General features: G+C 30.5%; 2 protein-coding genes across 2 annotated transcripts; one reads left to right on the plus strand and one right to left on the minus strand.

Annotated features, from left to right (window-relative positions):
• Positions 1–17,232: 17,232 nt before the first annotated feature.
• LOC111274293 (two pore potassium channel a-like) lies at positions 17,233–19,603 on the plus strand. Its single transcript, XM_022858885.2, has 2 exons — positions 17,233–18,422; positions 18,568–19,603. Exons 1-2 carry the CDS (start codon positions 17,524–17,526, stop codon positions 18,707–18,709), a joined length of 1,041 nt encoding a protein of 346 aa, XP_022714620.2. The 5' UTR covers positions 17,233–17,523; the 3' UTR covers positions 18,710–19,603.
• A 1,703-nt stretch (positions 19,604–21,306) lies between these two features.
• On the minus strand, positions 21,307–21,908 carry LOC149511369 (uncharacterized). Its single transcript, XM_089755628.1, has one exon. The coding sequence runs from the start codon at positions 21,832–21,834 to the stop codon at positions 21,478–21,480; it is 357 nt and encodes a 118-aa protein (XP_089611754.1). The 5' UTR covers positions 21,835–21,908; the 3' UTR covers positions 21,307–21,477.
• Positions 21,909–26,234: the final 4,326 nt, after the last annotated feature.

Below are 26,234 nucleotides of genomic sequence, written 5' to 3' on the forward strand. Positions count from 1 at the left end.
AAAGCTTACAAATTCCAAATAGCTCTTCTAAGCAGAGGTTCAATAAAATTAACTCATCTATACAAAGGCAAACAAATTAAGAAATAAAATTAGGCTCCTCTATATAAAGGCAAACAACTTTAAGAAATGGGTTTTTTTATACAGAAGCTAAACAACTTTAAATTAAGAAATGTGATCTTTTATACAGAGGCTAAACAATTTTAAATTAAAAAATTAGCTCCTCTATACAACAGCTAAATGACTTTAAATAAAATCTTCTAATCAAATGCTCAAAAAGTATGTTCCTCTAACCAGAGGTTCAAAGATTGTGAAAAGCTTTTTCTTTAAAGATTAAAAAAATCTTACCTCAAAAAATTTTTCCTTTATTTAGAATTTGATATCTTTGCATTCGCATTCTCCATGTTGGACCTTGCGACATCCCTGCTCTAGATAAATGGAATGGATATCTTTATATGCAATGTATGTAGTGCAAATGATAATTAATTAATTTTTAATTATGGTACACAGATTCTCAAGACACTTTCTTTTTAATTCTAAATTCTTCAAGTTTGCAACAATAGGAACAAAATCAACTCCATTCTTCATTACTCAAAATGGGTGCTCATTTCCTTTTTAAGATAATTTTCTTTCCCTTTTTTCGAGAATCACTGTCTTATTAGGCTTTGAAGGTTTCATCTTTAGCCTTTATTTTTTTCAACCTCCCCAAAGTAATGTGCAATCTTCCATGATATTATTCAATTATCAATAACCAATTTCAAGACATATGAAATGCCAATCATACATTCCTTCTATTCATTGCAAAGCATTTAAAAGAGAAAAAGCAAGGATTAAAAATGAGATATAGAAAATGAAATGAATATATTTATTTGAAAAAGAAGCTAGATTACAAATGATGGCTATTTGGGATAATTTTGTCAGTTGGATATGGTAAAGGTAAACAATGATAGCTATTAAACACTCAAATAATTATGACAACATATCTTAGATTCTTTCCAAAGACTTAACCATACCATACCTTTAACATTTCATAGCTTTTTAAAATATACTATCTCTCATGTTCGTGCAACCTCCAAATGATGTTGTACTTTCCTTATCCAAGTGATTTTTGTAGGTTTTCAACTTAAATAAACCTCTATTTAGTTCAAACACCCTTTTGAGTTTTAGATTTAAAGTCTCTCTTTTTTTTTTCTTTTTTTTTAAGCAAGGTATTTCTTCACAGCATCAAAATTTATAGGATTCGAAAGATCATCTCCATATATCTCTATTAAGATTAATGCTCAACCTAAAAAAGGCTTTTCACTATATATAGCCTTTCTTAATTCGAGGTCACTTTCCTCTGTTATCATGCTGACCCTAGAAAATTCTTCTCAACACTAACTCTCATTTTCAAAATCGATGAGGTCAAACTTTTTTATCATGAACTCTTATCATTCTTCTCTAATATAATTGGCCATGACATAAAGCTGCCAAACTTTTTTTCTTCAATGAAGTTTAGTTACTCATAACGGTCTTGAATCCATTCAATTTCCTTTAATCTCACTTCCCTTAAAATTTTTAAAGATAAAATTTTTACTTCTACTAGTAATACAGCCTCCATCGTATAAACTAAAGAAAATGGTTGCCTTAGTAGAGGTGCGTACTGACGTCCAATAGGCATGAAAAGCAAAAGGTAATTTTTCATACCAATCTCTATATATCTCAGTCATTTTCTCTAAAATCGTTTTGATATTTTTATTCGTAGCTTTTACTACCCCATTCATCTTTGGACGGTATAGTGCCAAATTATGGTGCTTAAATTTGAACTAAGCATATATCTTTTTCATTATTTTATTATTTAAGTTCTTATCATTATCTGAGGTAATCCTCTTTGAAAGTCCATATTTGTAAATTATTTTCCTCTTGATAAACTTACAAACTACTGATCGTGTCATATTTGCATAAAAAGTAACCTCCATCCATTTTGTGAAGTAATCGATCATCACAAAAATGAATCTATTCCAATTTAATGCTTTTGGAGTAATGTAACCAATGACATCCATGCCTTACATAAATAATGGCAAAGGTGGTGCCAAAACATGTAAAACAATAGGCGAAGCATGGATCTTGTCAATATAAATTTAACATTTATGATATTTTTAAGTATAATCAATGTTATCACTTTTCATTGTTAACCAATAATACCCAACTCCTATAATATGTCTTGCCATCATGTGTCCATTTGCATGTGCTTCACATATCTTATCATGCACATCCTTAATAATCGTCTTTATTTTAGCTACATTTACACATCGCAATAACACATGATTTTTACTTCTTTTGTAAAGGACATCACCATCGAGAAAGAAACCCATAGACAATTTGTTCATGACTCTTTTATCATTCTTTGTTACTTGATTTAGATATAACTGATTCCTTAAGTATTGCAGATGTCAAAAAACTAAGGTTTTCCATTTTCTTCCTCTTTCACTTTGGTGTAATGTATCGACATATCTTTGACATCTAACTTAATGGGTTGAATTTCAATGTTTATTATCAACCTGAATCATCACAGCCATAGTAGCCAAAGCATTTACAATCTAATTTTTTTCACAAGGTAAATGTTTGAATTGGACTTCTTCAAATTGTTTACATAACTTTGATATATACTTATGATATAAGATAAGCATCGAATCTCTTGTCTCTCATTCTCCTTCCAAATGATAAATAACAAAAAATGAATCTTCGAACACCTTTAATACTTTAATCTTTCTGTCCAAAGAAGCTTGTAAACCTATGGCACTGGCCTCATATTTTGTCACATTATTGATGCAATTAAAGCTCAACCTTGTCATAACAAGATAATCACATCCCTCAAAAGATGTCAAAATTGCCCCAATTCTATATCCCAAGGCATTAACAGCCCAATCGAAATACATTTTCCATAACTTCTCACCTTCTTCCTCTAACTTAAAAATGACATTAATTTTTCATCCGAAAAATCAAGTTTTATTGTCCATAGCTTTCAGTAGCACGATCTACAAGAAATTTTGCTATAGCACTTTTTTTAATTTCTTTTTAGCTTACGTATACAATATTATACTCTGAAAGCATTACTTGTCATCTTGCAATCCTTTTCAAATAATAATGGTTTCTCAAATATGTACTTAATTGGGTCCAATTTAGCTATGAGCCAAGTGATATGATAAAGCATGTACTACTTGAATTCGCTAGCAATCCAAGCCAAAGCATAACATATTATCTCCAACGATGAATACTTGGACTTATATTCTATGAATTTCTTACTCAAGTAGTAAATAGCTTTTTCTTTCTACCAAACTTATCTTATTGTCCTAACACACATTCTATTAACTTTTTATGTACAGTCAAATACAGAATTAATAATCTTATTAGAACAGGTGGTACTAGTACTAGAAAATTTGATAGGTACTATTTAACCTTATCAAGAGCCTCTTCATATTCTTCATTCCATTCACTAAGATTATTCTTTCAAAAGAGCTTAAAGATGGGATTGCATTTAGAGGTAAGTTAAGAAATGAATCGAGAAATATAATTTAATTAGCCTAAAAAGCCTCAAACTTCTTTCAACGTGCTTAGAGGAGATAAATTTTAGATGGCCCGTATTTTATTTGGGTCAACTTTAATTCTTTTTTCACTAATGACGAAGCCTAACAATTTTCTTGACTTAGCTTCAAAAGTGCATTTGGATGGATTTAGCATGAGCTGAAACTTTCGTAACCTCTTAAACAACTTTTTGAGGTTAGCTACATGATCTTCTCCTTCACAAGATTTTGTGATAATATCATCCATATATACTTTAATCTTCTTGTGCATCATGTTATAAAAGTGCATCACCATAGCCTATTGATAAGTTGCCCAAGCATTTTTCAATCCAAAGGGCATAACCTTATAACAAAATATACCCCACATAGTTATGAATATAGCTTTCTACATGTCATCTTGGGTAATCTTTATCTATTTATAACCAAAAAATCCATTTATAAAAGAGAATACAAAATGTTGAGTCATATTATCGACTAATGTATCAATATGAGACAGAAAAATTATCCTTTGAGCTAGCCTTGTTCAAATGGTGGTAATCTACACATATTCATACCTTTCTGTCTTTTTTAGAAACATATACTATATTAACTACCCATTAAAGATATTTGGTCACTTGCAAAAAGTCTACATCAAACTGCTTTTTTACTTATTATATTAGCTACCCATTTAAGATATTTGGTCACATATAGAAAGTTTGTATTAAACTATTTCTTTACTTCTTCTTTAATCTTCAACAGCATCTTAAACTTCATTCTTCTTAACTTTTGTTGAATAAGCTTACATTCAAGCTACAAGGGTAGTCTATGCTATATTATCTTAATGCTAAGCCCAAGCATATCCCAGTAAAACTAAGTGAACATATCTACAAATTCTTAGAGTAAATTCTTTAACCTTTGTCTATCAGTATGTGGAAACGATATGCCAACCTTAACCTCTTTCGTGTTCTCATCATCCCCTAAATTTATCATTTTAGTGATTTTTTGATAAGGTTCAATAGATTTATTCTCCTATTCAATCAATCTCATTAGATTTTGAGGCAAAATGTATTTTTTAGAGTCATCTTCAATGTCAAGTTCATCAACATTAATTGAGTTTTTAAAATTAAATCCTTAATTATTATCGTAATTATCTTCACATTTATTTGAAGACTTGAAATTAAGTGAAATGAAAGGTATTGACAAAAAGCTTTAATTAAAAGAACAAAAAATAAAAATAAAAAAAATGAACAAAAATACTACTCTTATTCTTTTATTGAGATAACAACTAATACAAAAAAGACTGTCCTAATGCTTTTGGGCACAAGCAATTAAGAATTATAATTACATTGAAAAGGTATCAAGTATAGCAGGCATCTTGATAACACTTCAATTTTTTAGTTCAAAGCTTGGAAAACATGGATGGACTAACACTTCATCCTCTTAGGCTTCTTTGCCTATCATCTAGATAGTCATCTCAGCGAAAGCTTCTCTCAAGTTTAATTCCTTTTCAGTTGTTAACTCTGCTCCTGGATACATATATCGTCATGGCCTAAAATTTTCATATAGATGTGGAATAATCATCAACATATTCCTCACCATCCTTCTTTATTTTCAATTATTTTACATCCTCGTTATCCTTCATTCTTCAAATTTATACCTTAGGCGCAATCTTTTGCTATTGTGTATTATTGTTGGAGGTTACTTTATTCCTTACAAATTTTTGCCTAGCTTAGCTCCAAAATACCAACTTTTATTGACAATCTGGCTTATCATGATTCCACTAAAATCTGGTCAATATAATTTAGATCTCACATCCATAGTATTAACAAGTTTTAAAGATCTATAAGAATATTCTAATGATTTTTTTTGTAACTTTTACATAAGAAGTATTCATGGGCTAATGACTTTGGCACTCATTTTGACTTATTAATTATAGACAATTCAACATCTTTTAAAACTTATCTTACCTCGTACAATTCAATCTGGTATGAGTCAATTAGTTTCTATACATCTTCATGGAATTATTTACAAGTATTAATAGAACGACTCGGAGCCCTACTATGGTATTTACACATTTGATTTGGGGTGTATCTACTACGGTAACTGCATAGGTCCACTAGTTGTACCATCTCAACCTTATATAGAGTATCATACAAATGGCCGAATGGAATCTTGATCTTCTCTGCCTTCTTCTTCATAGGTCCCCTATTTTTATTCAAAGTATTTATTGTATGATTGAGTAAAAGGTTACCACTGGCATTATGGATTATTTTTCTACTGGTAGCAAAATTAAACAACCCATATTTGATTAGATTTTACACCTTATACTTCAGAACAGTGCAATTTTTAGTGGTATGACCCACGATTTCATAATGGTTATCATAATGAGTAATGGGATCATACCACTTAAGATAAGAGGGCTCGAGTAGTTTTATATGGAGAAAAGCAATCAAATGATTATTATAGAGTTCTTGGTACAACTTCATATAAGTCATAAGAATGAGATCAAAGGTAAACTTCTCTCGATTATTTTGTAGTTCTCTTAGACCACTTATTGGTTGGATGAGTGTATAAAAGGCCTTGTAGTATAAAGGTTATTAGGGTGGTACATATTGGTAGGTAGTCTGAATGATGGTTGATATGTGGGTGGATAAGCAGACTGTGAAATTGATTAGTATGGGAAAGTTGAGACCTTGTCTATGATGGGGTAGTTTGTGGGGTAAATAGGTTATAGGTAAGCAGTGTAGTTCCTAAATTGCTACCCTTCGAAACTTACAGCTTGAGCTCCACTTTTTTTTTCTTGGGCATTCTCTTAGCTGCTGAGGATTTTCCTTTCTCAAGTTTAATAATCTTAATGGCATTTTCAATGATCTCGAGCTAAATCCCCATATTAGTAAAATTTTTAGTCGCGTTATTTATCATCTTTTTATAATATGGTGACTTTAAAATATTTACAAACAAAATTGTTGTCTCTTTTTTTGTCAATGGTGGTTAAACTTAAGCAGTTATGTCCCGCTAGTTTTTAGCATATTCCTTAAATGACTTAATCACTTTTTTCCATACTTTACAAAAAAAGGTGATTATGAGCGATATATATGATATGGCGATATTGGTTGATGAAAGAGCAAGTCAAATCCTTTTATGATCAGGTGTGGGTCTTGTCTAACTAGATATAACACCTTGCAATAGAACTAGTTAAACTGTCTTAAAACACATATATGAGTAATTTTTTATTGTTAGCGTAAGCTACCATCTTATGACAGTATATTGTAACATACGTGATGGGACATTTTGTATTGTCATATTTTTTAAATTTTGGTACCTTAAACTTTAAAGGTATAACCATATTTGGTACTAGACAAAACCTAATGGCATCCATGAAACCATAAAAATCAATACTTTTCACTACTCGCAATCTCTCTTTGAGTATGTTCATCATGTAATCAGCTTTGGAATCCTCCAAAAACTCGCCACCTTCAATTTAATTTCTTTTTTGAATCTCCAAATTAAGAACTTGGACCAGTTCAATTGTTTTTTTAGTAAAGACAAGATTGATGTAGTTTTGAACATTCTATTGGCTTGACGCAAATGACATTCCCGAATAAGTATAGCTTAAAAATGTAAACTATTATGGTGGAAAGCTTTGAGTAGATTAGGCCTGATACGAGCTACAACCCAGAAGATATAGTGGATCAGTAACTTCATGTAAAACATTTTTCTTTACTATTTTTTTCTTATTCAGCTTACCCAAAACTTCAAAGATTTTGCTTAGTTCTCCCTTGATTTCTTTTTGAGCTCTTTCTAATTTCTCAACACAGCTCGTATTATCTTGTTTTATTCTTCTAGCTTAAGCCCGAATGTTGTACTGGTGTTGAGTTATCCTTAAACTTTGTGTACCACAACCTTAAATTAATGGTCTTATTATGAACTAACATGATTAAGATTTTAATTATGAATGAATGCAATGCAATGCATGAAAAATAGATAAAGAAAATATTTGCCCCTTTAAATATTTTCAACAAAAGTGAACTTTCATTTATTCTGACAAAGTCTGTCTTACACTAAGTCTATTTTCTTCATTTGTAAAAATGTTTAATCTGCTTGTATTGATCCTTAGCCTCTTTAATGAAGTTCAACAGAAGTTGTCCATGTTCTCCTGCTAGTGTAACTACTATTCTTAATGCCTCAGCCTTTTCAACAATTTCTCCTACCTTGATCACTAACTTTCTTATCTAGGTTGCAAGATGCTCTTTGTACTTTTGCCTTTCCAAACTTTCTCTTTTACCAAACCATGTTTTGTAAGATAACTCCCTATGCTCTTTTGTGAGTGCCATAATGTGATCCCTTTGTTCATTTAACTTTTGCTTCAATGTCTAAATATACCCTCTAAGCACATCATTCTTCTTTTAAGCTTCAACACAATCATCTTTCATTTGGGAACATTCTTTCTTCAACTATTCATTCTTACAAGTCAAATCAATAATATTTATTTCTTTAGCCTTTACCTAAATACGTAATATTTTATGTTTTTGATACAGTTCCATCAACTTTTTGAGGGCATTATCATGCTCCCTAACAATCTTTTAAGCTTTGCTCTTAGCTTTTAACTCCTTGTGTTGTTGATGAAGTTTGGCCAAATCTTTAACTACCGTATCACACTCCTTACAAATCTTATGGACTCTAACTTCTAACTTTACTACCTTATTTTTCTATTGCTTCATCTCTTCTTAAAGCCTTTTAATCTCTTGCTTCATCTTATCTTTTTCAACTTTAAATTCTTTTCTTGCAAATTCTAACTCTGAGGGTATCTCTTCCAACTTCTAATTCACTAGCAGGTAATGATCTTTGAGTGTAAACATAACCTCTTTGCTCCTCTTAGCTTTCCATACCAAATACCTATAAGTGACTTTATCAGTAAACAACCCATGACTCACTTTCTTGGGCTTTTTCCATGGCTTAATTATATTACCCACTTTTTATAGCATTTTTGGCTCACTATATAGAAAATCTGATTTAGTGAGTTTGTGAATCAAGGGAACGAACTATTTAGCCCCAAACTATCTTTAAGCCATAAATGATGCATAACTTTTTACTCCCCATAAACTTAGAAATGGAATCTCTGTCTCATCTTCACACTGTATAATATCGATTCATGATTCATCCATGAAACAACCATTTCACCTAGGTACAAGTAATACCTTGTAGTAGGGCCATCCAGTCCTCATTAGGTTTGGGCTTTGGCCATTCATTCTCACAAAATTCTTTAATTAGAGCTCGATTGCAGAAGTAAATTTTGGAAAATGCATTCTTTTTACACTCAAAATGACTTTTCATCCATATATATAATAATGGCATGCACCCAATGAAACGCCATTTTCCTTTTTGATTACAATGGCTCAAAGATCTAATTATTTTGGCCAAGATTGTAAGAAAAGGGTTGCAACCTTTTTTCACATGCTAAAGAAATCAGTCACTTCTATCTTAATATGACCTAAAATCCTGGGAAAGATTACCATGCCATATATAGCCATGGTAAATATATCTAGCCCCCAATCATTATTTAAATGTTTTATGATAAAGTCATTAAAATAACTCCCAAGGCAAACAAATATGGTCATTTCTTTCTTGAACCTAAATATTCACATCTTTCTTTTTTACTCCTATAAAATCTACTAGTTTTTTATGAAATATTGGTTTTTGCCTTTTATCATATATCTTATCTAGTGATTGGAGATGCAAACCCATCAATGTAGAGTATTGCTCTATAGTCAATGTCATGTCAACCTTATTAAATATGAAGCATCTATATGAAGGATCCTAAAATTGCACCACTGTTTTAATAAGGGATTTTCAACTACCACTGAAAAGAGATGTGCAATATAACCATACTTCTCACAAAAGGTTGACTATTGGACTAACTTATACTGTTCCATATATTTGGCAAGTCTTTTAAATCATTTTGTTTGAGGAACAAATGAACTTTTTTAGGTAAGGTGGAAATATAATCTAAAGGTAAACAATCACTTTCCTTTTGTTACCTTTTTTCTGACTCTACCTTCGCATCATTAAGTGACTCACACTCAAAGAACATAGATGATGTGCATTCTAGACATTCAATGGATTCCATGAAAACTTTTGTTGAAAATATCCATGGGGCAAGTGTGTTATGCAATATGTATGAATGTTTTATGAATATGCAAGACAAGGAACAAAACAATCCAAGAAATTAGTTAATTATTTCAATATACAGAAACTAAAGTATATTAACAAAATAAATACGACAATATGATACTAATTCAAGGTTAACTCTAAAAGGTTAAGGAAACATGGCTCTACCTATAGATTAAGCTTATAAGGTTAACTATATGTAGTCTGAACTATTTCTAAAGATTCTTAAATTATTTCTCACATAATTGTTCATCACAGATTAGTAAGGCATCCTAATCCTCACTTATTATAGGCTACAAGCAAAAAAGGTTCAATTTGAGTGGGAATGTTTCGTTAGCCCATGTAAAGACATGAAATCTCACGAAGGCATAAATATTTTACTTCTTCTTAAGTGACAGAACTCTAGTGTAGAGCTCATGTTATACATGTACAAATGAATTATAGATATGAACAAATACTACAAGAAGTTTTTCATATACTAATGCTTGGTTATATTGATGGTCAAATTGCGTCAGTAAAAAAAATTTATATTGATGATTTTTTAATACCGTCAGAATATATCATACCTTTACCAACACTTTATATAATCGTCGATATAAATAAATTTTTTCTAATTGTATATAACTATTCGTTAGTATAAGTATGCTATATACAGATACTTATCTATACTAATGATCAAATTTTGTAAGTAAAAATTATTTATACCAACAAATTTTTTTTGCTGTCAGTATAGACAGTGTCTATACCAACATTTTGTATAACCATCGGTATAGGTAAATTTTTTTTGACGGTATATAAATATCTGTTAGTATAAATATGTTACATACTAACGATTATAATAAACATCAGTATAAGCTCAAAAAAATATTTATACCTATTTTTTTTAAAAAAAAATATTAATTCATAATATTTCCCTCTAATAAAAATTTTCAAAAACTATAATTTGATAAAAACTATAATTATTAATAAATAAAATTTGTAACTTAATTAATTTTAAATGATAATAAGTTTTAAATAAAATTTATAAGTATTATATTAATTAATAAATTTATAATTAAATATTAGACTAAAATTTTTTTAAATTTAAATATTATATTGATTTGGTTTCAATTAATATTTCAATTTTAATATGGTTTCATAAAATTTTAAAATCATTCTAGATCAAAAGTCAAATTATAAATAATTTATATAGTAGTATTTATATTCATAAAAATATTTTTCTATGTTATTTGTAAAAGTTTTTTTTATAAAATAATATTTATTGTTCACAGTATTAGCAGTTTAAGATTCCAAAGTTCAAAAAAGATGAATGAATTTTAAAAATAATCACAAGGTGTTTTACCAAAAAAATGTCTTCATTTTTTAAAAAAAATATTCAAGGCATTTTTTGGATAAAAATGCCTTGAATAATCCAAAAAAAAAGCTAGGATTATTTAAAACGTTTTTTTTTTTTTTTACAGAAAATGCCTTCAATAATCTCCTTTAAATAAATAATTTGTGGATTATTAAAGGAGTTTTTTTGTTAAAAATGCTTTCAATAATTCATGAATTATTCAATGCATTTTTTAACTAGAAGCACCTTCAATAATTCTATTGAATATTTTGTAAGGGATTATTCAAGCATTTTTTCATAAAAACATCTTGAATAATTCCCAAAAAAATGGGAAGGGATTATTGAAGGCATTTTTGACCAAAAACGCCTTCAATAATCTCATCCAAAAATTAAAAAAGATTATTTAAGGTGTTTTTAGCCAAAAATGCATTTAATAACCCCATTCAATTTTTTGTAAGAGATTATTTAAGGCATTTTCCTGACAAAAATTCCTGGAATAATTATCTCATAAAAATTGAAATGGATTATTTAAGACATTTTTGATCAAAAATATCTTGAATAATCTCCTTATAAAAATTTAAAGGGCGATTATTTAAGGTATTTTTGGCCTAAAAGTCTTCAATAGTCCAATTCAATTTTTTGTAAGAGATTATTAAAGGTATTTTTTGAGCTAAAATGCCTTGAATAATCCTCTTATAAAAAATAAAAGATTATTAAAGGCATATTTGGTAGAAAACATCCTCAATAATCCCTAATAAAATTTTTTTAGAGATTATGCAAGGCGTTTTTGAGTAAAAACGTGTTTAATAATCACTTCATAAAAATTAAAAGTGTAAATAAATTTTTTCTGATAGTATAAATAAACTTTTTATGATTGTATATGACTATTCGTTAGTATAAATATGATATATAGTAATGATTATTAATGTAATCGTCAGTATAGGCTCAAAAAATATTAGCTTTTATTTGGGAAAAAAATTAGAGTTATGAAATTAAATCATTTTCTTTACCTCTACCTCCCACCAACTCTGTATACTTAATCTCCACCTCCCACCAACTCTTTCTGCTGATGGTACCCATAGCCTAATCTCCACCTCCCATTAACTCTTTCTATCTCTCACCAACTCTATAAACTTAAATCCATCGGCACCCATTTTGTTTTAGAGCTGAATCAAAGTTAAAGCATTAAGACTTTTGTCATTTCTCAAAGGTATTTTTTATTTTTTTCATTTCAATTTTGTCATCAAGAATGCCTATTTTTTTTGTCCTTCTACTAGCATTGGCTTTGATGATTGAATGTTTTATGAAGAAGTAATAGCTTAGGACAATTGAATGTTTAGGGTTCACTTCAAATAAAACAGAATCCCTATTTTCTTGGTAAGTTTGTAATGCATCTTCGTTTTAATGTTTTCTCATAATTGGTTGATAAAATTTTCTCTATTTGATCGAAATTTGTAAATGATGGTAGATTATTGCCATATTAAAGTGTAATTAGACCGTTCATATCTAGGTAAGTAAACTTTATTACCATCTTCATGAACTTTGTAATTTGTCTATTTTCTAACATTTAAACAACCAGATAAAGTTTCCTTTTACCTGGATCCAATGCCTTTTTACTTCTAACATAGGGCTATAGTCGTTTTCGACTTAAATACACTAAATGGGAGGACTATAGGTCTAGATGGTTTTGCTATAGGAGCTTGAAATTTTAGTAATGTTGAATTGCTCACTACATACACTGTCAACTAGAGCTATACCATTCATGGCTAGGAACTTGGTAAAATCTCTCCTTTAATATACAGTTTAATATGTAGGAAAAAATGATAATATTGCCTTTATTTTTTCATTAGCAAATTCTTTTCCTACATTTTTTGTTATCTGAAACAATGAAATTTCTTAAATAATAATCTAGCTGATCAAGAAATGAATTGTGTGGCTCTAGCATTGGAACAAGAGTTGCAACAGATCAATATGGATCTAATGTGAACAATCTTTAAAACATTGTTCAAAACATATATAGAGGATCTAAGGTTCAACCATTAATAATAATAGCATTAGGAGGATTCTTTGATATAAACTGGTTCACATAATTTGTACTAAAAACACCCAAATCTCTATAAGTAATGACTTAACACATTTACAACTTTAGTGTACGTACAACAAAATAGTAAATTGCATTGTTTATAAAATATTTCCTAGAATTCAGTTATTAAATTACATATTTTCCCCATACGTAGGTAATGATAATCAACTTATGAACAAAATCCTAGATCTATCTTATCTAAATGGTAGGCAGTAGTCCTTTAGAGACTTTCAAACAATTTTGAAAAATTTAACAACTTCAACAATTACTTGGGTTGGTGAAGTAGGGGGAACCTATAACAGTGGATAAAATCTTGTCAGCAATTCATTTGTTTATAGTTTCTAGTATGCTTAACTTGACCTTGGGAACATTTCCTATGTTAATTGACTATTAAAAGCTTAATTTGACATAGAATTCTTTATTGGGTTTTACTAATTAAACAAGTATTTAGACCAACTTGGGATGGCATCATCTTACTTTGGGGAGTTATTTATTTACTTCAAGCATCATATTTGTAGACATTTAATCATAGATATTAATGTTCTTTTTTTTTATTTGGTACAATGACGTTAGTTCTTGACTTATTTTAAATTTGTGGATTATAAAATAATTTGGTTGTTGTTTTATTTCAAATGTTATTAAATATTTTTACTTTTTTATGTTTTTTTTACTTCATATGAAACCATATCATATTATAATTATAAATAAATTAATATTAATAATTAAAAATATAATTAAAAAAAGTTTTTACCAATGTCTTAAAATTTATACCGACACATTTTATTATTGAAATATTCAGGCTATATCGACAGTCTTCATGGACCATCGGTAAAAGTTAAAACACATAAGATTATACTAACGGGCATTGATCGTTAGTAAAAGATATACTAACAAAGACATTATTGGTATAAGTTGAAAAATTAAAACTTACGAGTCTATACTAATAGGAATAACCATCCGTAAAAGGTATAATGCAAAATGCACAATAGTTGCTATACCAACAACTATACATATAGTGATGGAATAAAACTGTTAGTATATCTCTGTTACATATTCTAATAGCTTAAAAATTGTTTATATAGGTCTATATTGATAAGGGATATATTGACGGTTATAAATTTATCGAAATAGATATTTTAACCATTAGTATAGGGCTTATTGTGCTATACCAATAGATTTTTAAGTTTTACTTATGGTTTTTTAAGCGTCAGTATAGAGTAATTTTCTTGTAGTGAAAATAAATAAATAAAATGCGAACAAGGAGACAAATTCTTAAATTTATTAAGTTAGGCTTGGATAACAAGAAATCATTTACTAGCCTAACTATTGGTCCTTAGTGGAGTCCCAAACTGTCATAACGTATTGATCTGTAGACCTACTACTAAACATAAACTTTAGGGGTTACCATTAATCTTTTTTTTTTTGTTTAGGTGTAATTGATCATCTGATTGAATTTGTTTCCTTTAAAGAGGAGTTCCAAGATTAACTTAGATATTTTTAAATGGTAAATTTTAGTCTATGAAACCAAAGTTTAGGTTTAAGAGTATAGTCATGCGTGAGAAATATCATAGCACCCTCACAATACATATCCAAAAAATGATACCAATTTGATTTTAAGTTATTCAAGTCTTAAAATATATTTATAACTTACCAAATAATTTTAATGTTGAAAATTCTCCTTAAATTACTCCAATATGTTGGTAATAATTTAAGAATATTTTCTCACCTCAATAATATTCAAGAAGATTATTTATCACATTTTGAAGAGATCCTATCATCAGATTCATTTAATTTTACTTACAGAAGGAAATTTTTATAAACTAGGTTTATAGTCAAAAATATTCTCCTATATGTAGTAAGATTTTTGTTGAAAATTATCCTTCAATATGTTAGTGCAATTTTATGAAAATACAAGAAATATTATTTTATTATTTTATTTATTATTTTTTTAAAACTTGATTTTTTAAAGAAATAATAAAAAAATATTATAAGTTTTTTCAATATGTTGGTAAAACCCCATTTTAAAAAGAAAATATTGGCCCTTAATATGTTAGTAAGGTTTTTTTTTTGAAATAAAAAAAATTTATAATGTTTTTCAATATGTTGGTAAAATCCTATTTTTGAAAATGATTGCCTTCCAATATATTGGTAAGGCTTTTTTTTCTTTTTTTTTAAAATTTTTTATAAAAGTATATTAAAAATAATGAATAAATGAATAAATAAGTAAAATAAGTAAATAAAATAAACATAAAATTACTTGTAATCGACTTGGCTAGAAGGTTGAGGAGCGTGGCTAGGTTCTAAGCATAGATATGCTTGGGTAGCTTGGCACTTGTCTGGGATCATGGCTCAGCTTAAGCTAAAAAAAAGGTTTGAGTTAGGAACGGGTCACGTGGGTACTGGGTCACCCTTTAAAAAACTCACGGATCCCTTGGGTAAGTTAAACGGTGCATTTTGATAGGCTATAAAACCTAAATTTTTCCTTTCTTCCTTCAAATTTTAGATTCTCGTTCTCTCATTAAAATTGATTTTCTCTGTTTCTCTCTCTATAACTTCAATCAGCCAAACTTACAAACCTTGAACATGACGGAGTTTTTAAGAAAATGAGGAAAATTCCACATTCCAATTGCCGAAAGCTTTGATTATCACCAAAAAAAACCAAACTATTTTCTAGAAAATCCAAGAATGCCACCAAAACTTGAACTTCTACCTAGAAATTCCCAAATAATCCTAAAAAAATAAACTGAATGAAGAATCAAATCCCATAAAATCAAACTTAAAAACAAAAATCTAGAAAACCAAATTGATTCAAAAAAACCTCTTAATGTTAAGAACCCTTTTTTGTATCCTCCCCTGTTTGTGTTAGAACCCATTTATATAAAAAGGGCTCAACTCCTTTAATCTGGGAAAAAAATCAATTCAGCTTTGATATTATGTGATTTGATTATTATCCAATTTCCTATGACTTTCCTATTTCATGCAAATTAAGAATAAAAATCTCAAAATCCATTATGCCATTATTACCAAATTCATGATTCTTGCATGGGATTTCTAAGAAATTTTTTTATTTGATTTTCTTTCCTTTTCTTTTCTTTTTTTCTTTTGTGTTTATAAAATAAAACAAAGCTCATTGGTAACCCTATTATTGGGCCAAAGCTCGAGTACACATAAAAATCGGCTAAATCATATACTAGGCTCGTAGCCCATGCACAATCAAAACTATCCATTAGGTTTTAAAACTCAAATACTAATTGGATAAATTCATTTGAAATCCAAAAAATTCAATAAACATTTCAAAGGTCCGATAATCCAAATGACTCCAACCTCAACAACCTAAATATTTTGATCATTCAATTTAAAGCCTCGGACGAAATAGAATGTTTACACTTACTAATGAATTTTGTCTAACCCTAAAACCTAGGAGGAGTAGGATAAATTTTATTTACAAAGATTAATTGTAAAGTTTAATATAGTAGCTCATTGTCATGACAATTTTAAGATTCTTCTTGGAACACTACTCTGACTTATTCCAACTCTTTTGTTATTGTCCATTCAATCAAATCAGAGTTTAGTCCAAGAGAAACTAATCCCTTTGAACCATTTTCCTGTTTTTTCTCCTGTTCTAAACGTAGACTGTTCATACTGCTCCTATCTTTCTGGATCTTGTATGGGTTTCTTTTTCCATGTTATAACTTGTAACATCACCTTTTCCTCTTAAAATCAAACTGTACAAGTTATAGCTTTATTAGGTACCAAAAACGAATTCTTCATTTTTCACCATCCTTTATTTGGTTTTATATGTTCATTGGCATGGTTAACTTCTTTTCATCTACCTTGCATGGCACCACTTTATTGACCAGAGATCCCAAGCATAGGAATTTATTTTGTATATAATATATATTTTTGCTGTTTTCACTAGAATTCTTTTGTTTTTTGGTAAATTTTCACTAGAATTCTTGATTGAATCCTTCACCATGCTTTTTATCAGCCTTGCATAATAGACTGGTCGATGTATCAGAATCCAAAATTTCTGTTCAATTTGTTAATTCAGAGCTTCCATGTTGAACATGTGACTGCAGAAATAAAAATGCCAAGTTGTGTAGCATAGATTCTTAGCAAGTGTCTGAAGCGGCAAATGCTGAAAATTTATCTTGCAATGCTGTCCGCAACATGTAGGAACTAGCTTAACTTTTTCGACATTTAGTTTGGTTTTGTTCAGCAGTTAGTGAAAGTGATTATTTATCCATCTAATAGCATAAAAACTACTAGCTAAAATATTATAGTTAATGACTGATTCAAAGTTCAGGCACAATTTGCCTCCTTGTTAGTGCAAATTAACTCTTCACAATTTACATTCTGCAGGACAAGTGGAGATCTATGCAACTCTGCTTAAGATTCTGATGGCTCATGAAGATGTTAGGCAGTCTTTGCTTTCGCCTATGAATGATTCTTCACTAAATCTCAATGAGACAAAGGCCAATCACAGAAGAAAGCCTCAGCCCCGCTTAAGGGCTCCTTCAGAGAATGGCTCTCAAGAGCAACAGAGGGTCCTGTTTCTTGCAAACCTTGAGTCAGCACTTGTGGCACAAGAGTTTAGGTTCAAGTATGTGCTATTTTTGTTGACTTCTTATCTAGGTATAGGCACCCTTTGGTTCTTCCTCATCAGGAATCAGATTGATGGTAAGAAAACCAATGGGATTCTTGATGCAATTTACTTCTGTGTTGTGACAATGACCACTGTCGGATACGGGGACCTTGTACCCCATAGCTCGTTAGCAAAGATACTTGCCTGCATTTATGTCTTCACTGGCATGGCTCTTGTTGGTCTAATTCTAAGTAAGGCAGCAGATTACATTGTTGAAAAGCAGGAAATTTTCTTTGTTAAAGCCATGCATATGAATAAAAAGTTTAATGAAGCTGAGATACTTATGGAGGTTGAAACCAACAAAGTTAAATATAAATTTCTCATGAATTCACTGCTACTTTTGGTGCTTATAATTGCGGGAATCAGCTTCTTACTGCTGGTTGAAGAAATGGAATTCATTGATGCCTTTTATTTTGTTTGTTCCACAATCACTACCCTTGGTTATGGGGATGAGAGCTTCTCAACAGGAGTGGGACGCCTATTTGCTATTTTCTGGATACTGGGCAGTACGGTTTGCTTAGCTCAGTTCTTTCTCTATCTAGCAGAGCTATACACTGAGAGAAGGCAAAAATCATTGGTTAAATGGGTTCTTACTAGAAAACTAACATCATCAGACCTTGAGGCAGCAGATCTGGATCATGATGAGGTGGTCAGGTAATGCTGGTTTGCATCATAAAAGTTCTAATCCTACACATTGATTTTTGTATGCTTTAAAACACTACATTTTCTATTTTTGACTGAAATAAGCTAGGCTCAACTTTCATACGATGCTTATTCTTGTCAATTCCCTCTACCACAGTGCATCAGAGTTCATCTTATATCAGCTGAAGGAAATGGGAAAGATTGGCCAGGAAGACATTTTGCTATTAATGGAGAGGTTCAAAATGCTTGATGTTGATCACTCGGGAACTTTGACTGCAGCAGATCTGATTTCGTCCTAATCATCTAGAGCAGCAATTTGATAAAACCGATGACTCAACCCTTCAGTAATTAGATAGTGCAGTAACCATCGACGTAATGGTCAAGGATTCCACGAGCTACAGAGAGGGAATATTCTTTAACATGATACAGTTGTTTCAATCGCAAATGCACTTTTATAGCTACATATTAAGGAGCAATATAGATAGTTGTGGATAGACTATTTGTATTTGCTTTTAGATAAAGTTCATCTAGGAAGGAGCAATATATATAGTTGAGGAATCTATCCTGTTCGGATTCAAGTTTAGCGACATCTCCTTCCTAGATGAAGTTGGAGGTTGGCCTGGGATACAAAGAAGATTGCCTCTCGTTGTGTGACCTAGCTAGCTAATAGATTAAAAATGTTGGTAGTAAACAGGAAATTTGTCTGCATGAGTTTACTTTAACTGTCTATTTGTTGAGATAAATTCTTGATACAAGCTTAGCAATTTGATCTTGATCAAATGACCCAAGGATTCTCACCTCTGATAACTATAGCATGGATGAGAAATAACAAATTTGAAGGTTGTAACTATGAAAACTAAGAATTAAACAAAAGCTAAGAACACTAAAAAAAATTCTTGAAAAGCGTAAATGAATGTAAATGCTTGATGTCTAGTTTCTGGAACCCACGGGTGGATCCATCCTTTCATTTAGGGTGTTCATGGATATCTCTAAAATTTGAAAAATAAAAAAGTTTGAAAGAAAAATTTTTACTGGATAGGTGACACAAGAAGAAGAAAAGGTGTTAACTATTTTGACATCCAACTAAGAATATGAGTGCTAATGCTTGAAAAACTCAACTTGGCTTTTTGGTTAGCTAAGCGTTGCCTTAGATATTTTTTTTTTCTTTTGTGCATATAGGAGATTACAGCTTAAAAATAAGAAAAAAAAAAGAGTGGAGGTATTGAAAGACATATTAATTGTCATTTTTAAAAAATAATTATATGAACTAACTAAATTAATCATCAGTTTCAGTCTAACTTTTCTTTTATTCCCTGTATGATCATTAAACTTGTAACACCGAGGATAACATTATTCGTAACTTTCCTTGGACAACTCCTGCAATGCTGAATTCTTAGCCCTTTTTTTGTGAAATATGCTTTCTAAGACACGGAAAATGTCCTTTTACTTTTACTTTCAACTTTGGCTAAGATTAAACTATTGAAGAAACGAGCCTTTGAAGCTTATTACTTGTACAACTTAATCAAAATTGAGAATTTCTTAAAGGCTAAGACTTTTAATATTACTATATTGTTAATTTGAGAAAGGCTTAGATTATCAAGTCTAACAACTTAAGAAATTCAAAGGAAGATATTCTTTTAAACTTCCAGGTTTGACAACCTACAAACTAGGATACTTAAAAAAATTTTAGGTTTAAGTTGAGCCATAAGTGAACAGCCTTTACTTTTTTTTTTTTTTTTTTTTTTATAGTTGAAAACTCAATCTATAAAGCTTGTTTCATTGATTGGAAACTCAATCCATGAAACTTACTTGGTTGCAAGCTCAAGCCATTAAGCTTTTTTAGTTGAAAAACTTATCCTACAAAGCATTTTTTATTGGTTGAAATACTCAACCTATAAAATTTTCTTTCTTGTCTTCTTGATTGAATAATCTAACAAAAAGATATTAACAACTTATTTTAGTTAAGATGCTTTCTTATTTTATTAATTAACATTATTTTTTTAATCAAAATTTTTAGTTGAAAGAATATCTCAATATTTAAATTTGTATTTAATATTAAGTAATTGCTTCATTAATTCCCCATCTCAAACAAATTGATAAATTTAATTATTTATTTTTAACTTGTTGAAATTGTATCTCAATAATATTGTGCAGATATCTATGTTTGCCTTGGGAGGGAGAGAATTAAACATAAACAAATATACTTTTGATAGGTATGAATTTTATACTTAGCCTAAACCATTTTAAGGGTATGCTAATTCATTAAAAAAAAAACCCTTGTCAAAACAATTTTCTTGCTTAATTAACAGTGCAAATGCCAAACGGGAGTTAAGCATGGAGCTTTTACATCAAATGGTGGAATTGCATTTGCAGATAGATAAAAGCAAAAAGAGGTGTAGGCACGCAGGTCAACTGTTAAAGGAGATTAAAGAAAGGATTGGAAGTGTACAGGTTATGCAAATTTGAAGTGGCCTGCATCAAACTGAAATGGAATCAGAATGACTGAAATATACGGTTTTTTTTTTTTTTTTTGTACATAGGATGGGCATAGCTATGAGAGAAGGGAAAGAAGCTTTGATTCGAAATCAAAATCTCTATGCCCTCCTAAGAGTTCCTTAACCATTAGACTAAGAACTAATTACTGCATTTCGCATAATACATGCTACTCCAACCGTACGGGATCTATTAAATTCAACTCCTAAATTAAACAGTTCCATGGATGAACAAATTAATTGAAGAATCTATCACCACTCGAATTTCCTGCCACGTCACTGGAATTATTTTTTTTTAAGAAAAAAGAAAAGAGTAGATCGGAATAATGATGAGTAGAAGACTTTATTTTTTATATTTAATTGAAAATTAGAAGTTGGTAGAACTAAGTGCCAAAGAACACGTATACAGAGAACCCAACTGCATGTACCATCATTATTCCGGAACATACAATTTCCAGCGACTTTTTGAAAGAGAAGTGAGAAGATTACAGCTTTTGTCTATGCAGTGAACTAGTTAAAGGAATTCTATCTCAATGCTCAATGCAAACGAGAACCAGGGCCGATCCTATCTTTGTTCACTCAATTAATTTCTGAGGCTCCTGATCTGTATTCTCTGGCGAGGCTGTAACGTAGTCCAGCAGTCTTTTACCCGCCTTTTCACCATGAGATTCTGTTGGCAATTGTGAAAGACCGCCAAAAGCGATTATTGCCACCAAGAATACAGTTGCAGAAGCGAAAAGAGGCCAAAAGTAGGTTAGAATCGTGAGCAAACGAGGGGCTACATATGATAAATAGGCGATGATCAACGAGACAAGGATTGCTATGGTGAACTGATATCGGTATTGGATCAGCTTTTTTTGGATATCCATTGCCTTCTTGGCTAAAGGATAAACAATATATGGATTATCTCCCTTCCTTAGGAAATGTATCATTTATGAAATATGATGTGTATAAGAGATGATGGTGTTAATGAAGGTTGCTTTTAATCTTTGCTTTCTCCTTGTGTCTTATATTTCTTGGAGAGATTCTTCTCGTTTCCTAAATCAACTAACTCTGATTTTGGCTTTCTATTTCTCTAATTACATTTATAGCCTCCTCCAGTGACAAAAGGCTTTAAACTTTAAATCTCAAAAACAGTTGAGGCTTAAGTGTGAGTACAGGTCCCAAGTCCTACCAAGGCAATCCAGTGCAAACTCCCATAAAAACTCAAAATCAGTTGGTTAAAGTTTCACAGTTTGGCATTTAATTAGAACATCTTTAATAAATGCTTTTATTGTTGAAATTGAAAGTTAACTCTTGAATCCTCCTTTCCTTAAATTTTTTATGGAAAACTAAAAAAAAAAAAAAAAAGACGGGTGGAAGGGGGAGGTAGGGCACGTTAGTCATTACAGTGAAACGAATGGTGTGTTTTGGTTTATATGCTTTGTCTGTCCACTACATGCATTGGTCGGTTGCCTGGTCGCTCAATGGAGTGGGCGCTGCTTTGTGATTGAAAATAACATTAGATTAGATTAGTACTTAAGAAAGGAAAGGAAAGGAAAGGCATATATATTTTCCTTTTTTTTTTCTTTTATTTTCTCATATGCGGTTATGAGTTTCGTAGAAAAGATTAGATGATGAAAGAAGAAAACTGAGTCATCCCATTCCCACCTGGACAGGAAGAGTATATTCTTCTTTTGGGATTTTGGCTTATGAAAAGGATAACTTAATTTGTAGGAGGAAAATTCTTCCTTTCCAAGGCCACTGAAATACGACTTCTGACTTGCCTTTCTGCCCACTCCAAATGACGTCTTCAAGGATGCATCTAGAATTTTTCTTCGGTAGGGGCAAATTTATTATATAATATATTTGTATAAAATTTTTTATTTAATATAAAAGTAATGTTTCTAAAAATAAAACAGACTTTTAATAAAAGAATTTGAAATATTTCTTACAATATCAAATATATAAAAAGTTTAAATAGAAATTAACATAAATATAACAAAAACTTATAATATTAAATACATCAAAAATTTAAATATCAAATAAACACAAACATAATATTGTCATTTTTCAAATGAAAATAATATTATATAATTGAGTTAAATAATTTTTATAGGTAGAAAATGTAAGATTTTCTTTTTCATTATCAATATTAAAAGTATATAACTTTATTTAATTTTGGATATTTCTTTTAAAATTAACTTTTTCTTACTAATGATATTTGTTCTTGACTAACTTAAATTAAATACTAATTTAATTTCCCTAAAGTTTATAAGACATAAGATAAGATATGAAAATACAAAATAGGGCCAACAACATGCTATTTTTATATATTTTTTTAACTTTTTTAATAATTTTAAAATTGATGCTAGTTTTTTTTTCTTTTTTAATTGTAGATTTTGTTATATTACATTTCTACAAATTTGTTAGGTTACATCTCTACAATATTATTTTATATCAAATATATATTATTAAAAATTCTAAATAATATTAAGAAAAACCTTATCACATTATAAATATAAAAGAAAAATAAGAAGAGAAAAAAATACTTTGATATGTTAAAAATAATTTTTTTTATCATCAGTGTTTTGTTGTAGTTCCATTTTACCTACTATCTATATTTTACTATATAAAATTAGTTTAACTTTAATTTGTGCTTTTTTGTTCCCTTTTACAAATATTTTATTATTTTATGCTTGATTTTGACACTTTTATAATAATATAATGATATTTCACATAAGTAAAAAATAAAGTCCACAAATGAAAAGAGAGGAAAACAGGCATATGGGGATAAAGGAGAAAAAAAATTAATGTTAAGTTATGACTTAGCTAAACGTTAGCTAGAGTGAATCTTATATAAAATAAATATTTATAAATAAAAATTTATTAATATTTACATAGAATACTTCATTTTGAAATGAGTCTTTTTTTTTTTTACTAAATTATATTTAAACTTTATAATAGTTTTAAATCTCTCCCCTTTATATTTTTTTTTAATTTAGTGAGAGCAAAACGTAAAAATATTAAATTTTTTGTCTAATATCATAATATATTTAAAAAATATATTTTAAGATTTCAGTGTGGGCAGTTGCCCCCACCGCCCCACTATAAATCCGTCCTTGGATGTCCTGATGCGACCTTAAATGGTAGCGACACCAATCCCACACGTCGCAGCAGAAAATAATAAAATAGAAGAAAAGTAGAAGAAGAAATTGTGAAGGAGAAGAGAGAGAAAAGAAAGAATTTAAGAAAATGGTGAATTTATTTTAGTTTCGTGAATAAATATTTTCATTTTTCTCAGTGTCTTATTTGTAGTGTCAGTAACAGATACCTCAAATATAATGACAAAAATGCCTGGTATGGCTAATACTAATATACTTAACCTTGGCCTATAGTTGGCGCATGAAATATACGTAACATACTTAGAAAAGAAACAAAATTAAATTGTTTCTTCAATATATTAATGATCCCTTGTAAGCATTTATCATTACTCCTCTTCTGCAGAAAATCCTTGTCCTTAATGATTGAAATGTGGATATTTCTGCTGAAGATCATAAAGGACTTCCCAGGTTGCATCTTCAAGAAAGGTGTTTGTTCACTGGATTAAAAGTTCAGTCACCGCTCTATTTCCTTTTCGCCCAATCTTTTTGTCCAAGATCTACAGAGGTTCCTTACTGATAGTATCATCATTCCTAATCAAAGAAGTTGAGATTGTGGAGGAATAGCCCCCAAATGTCTCTTGAGTTGGGACACATGGAAAGTAGGATGAATCCTATAGCCGACAGGCAATTTTAGTTTGTAAGTTACCTTCCCAATTTTCTCAACAATCCGGAAAGGTCCAAAGAACTTAGCAGATAGCTTCAAATAACTCTTATTGCCAACGAACTTTTGCCTATACGGCTGCAGCTTCTCATACACCCAGTCTCCTGTATCAAACTCTCTATTACTTCTTTTCTTATCAGCTGCATTCTTCATCTTTCCTTGGGCTCTTTGTAAATAGAACTTCAGCATTTTAATGGCGACTTCCCTGGCTTGAAGGCTTCTGTCCACAAATTCAACAATGGAGTCCCATACTAGATAAGGTAAGTGTAATGGTGCAGGTTGGTTATACACCACCTCATATGAAGTTGTGCACATAGATGAGTGGTAGGTGGTATTGTACTACCATTCTGCCAAAGCTAACCATTGGCTCCACACTTTGGGTCACTCACTGGTCATGCATCTGAGGTATATTTGTAAGCACCTATTGATCACTTCAGTCTGGCCATCAAATTGAGGGTGATAGGCTCTAGACAGGCTGAGTGCTATTCCATGCCTTTTGAATAGTTCCTGCCAAAACTTGCTTAAAAATATCTTGTCTCTGTCTGACACAATGCCGTTGGGCAATGCCATGAAGCTTTTATATTTGATCCATGAAAACTTGAGCTACTGACAGGGCAGTAAAAGGGTTTGCCATTATAATAAAATGTGCATACTTGCATAGTCTATCCACAGCCACCATTATTACTTCTTTATCTTGAGACCTTGGAAGCCCTTCTATAAAATCCATGCTAATATCATGCCACATTTTATCTAGAATGGGGAGAGATTGAAGTAGTCCCGGACTAGCAACGTTATCATACTTATGCTGTTGGCAAATAGAGCATTCTCCCACATACCTTCTGACTTTCTTCTTAAGGCCTTTCCAATAGAGCAAACTTGAAATATGGATGACTGTAGCTTGCATTCTAGAGTGTCCACCAGTGGGACTGTTATGGAAATATTGTATTAATTCCCTCCTCAACTCAGTTACTTTTCCCACTACAAGCTTACCTTTCTTTTCCAACTGGCCACCATGTAGTGAATACTTAGAATTAACTCTTGGAGAGTTCTGTAATTCAGTGACTAGCTTCTTTAGTTGTGCATCTTGTTCCCATGAATTCTTAGCTCTTCCCAACACATCCGTGTTAACAGTGGAAATAGCCATTAAACTCAATTCCTGATTTCTTGCTTTCTTGGAGAACATGTTAGCCACTGTGTTTAAGACTTCTTTTTTGTAACTTACCTCGTAATCATAGCCCACATCTTTGTAATCCACAGCTGCTGTCAAGCGTGGTGACCTCTTGATCCAGTAGGAATTTCAAACTTTGATGGTCAATCTTGATCTTGAAATATCTTCCCACTAAGTAGGCATTCCATTTTTTTGCAGCCATTAGAATTGCCAACATTTTCTTGTCATATATGGACAAGGCCTAACTTTTAAGGGACAAGGCTTTGCTGAAGTACACTAAGGACTGTCTTCTTATGTTAGAACAACATCCACACCCATACCAAATGCATCAGTCTCAACGACAAAGTCCAAAGAAAAATT

Source organism: Durio zibethinus, chromosome 26, assembly GCF_047325235.1.
Source record: "Durio zibethinus cultivar Kanyao isolate XHJ-2024 chromosome 26, ASM4732523v1, whole genome shotgun sequence".
Classification (NCBI taxonomy): Eukaryota; Viridiplantae; Streptophyta; class Magnoliopsida; order Malvales; family Malvaceae; genus Durio; species Durio zibethinus.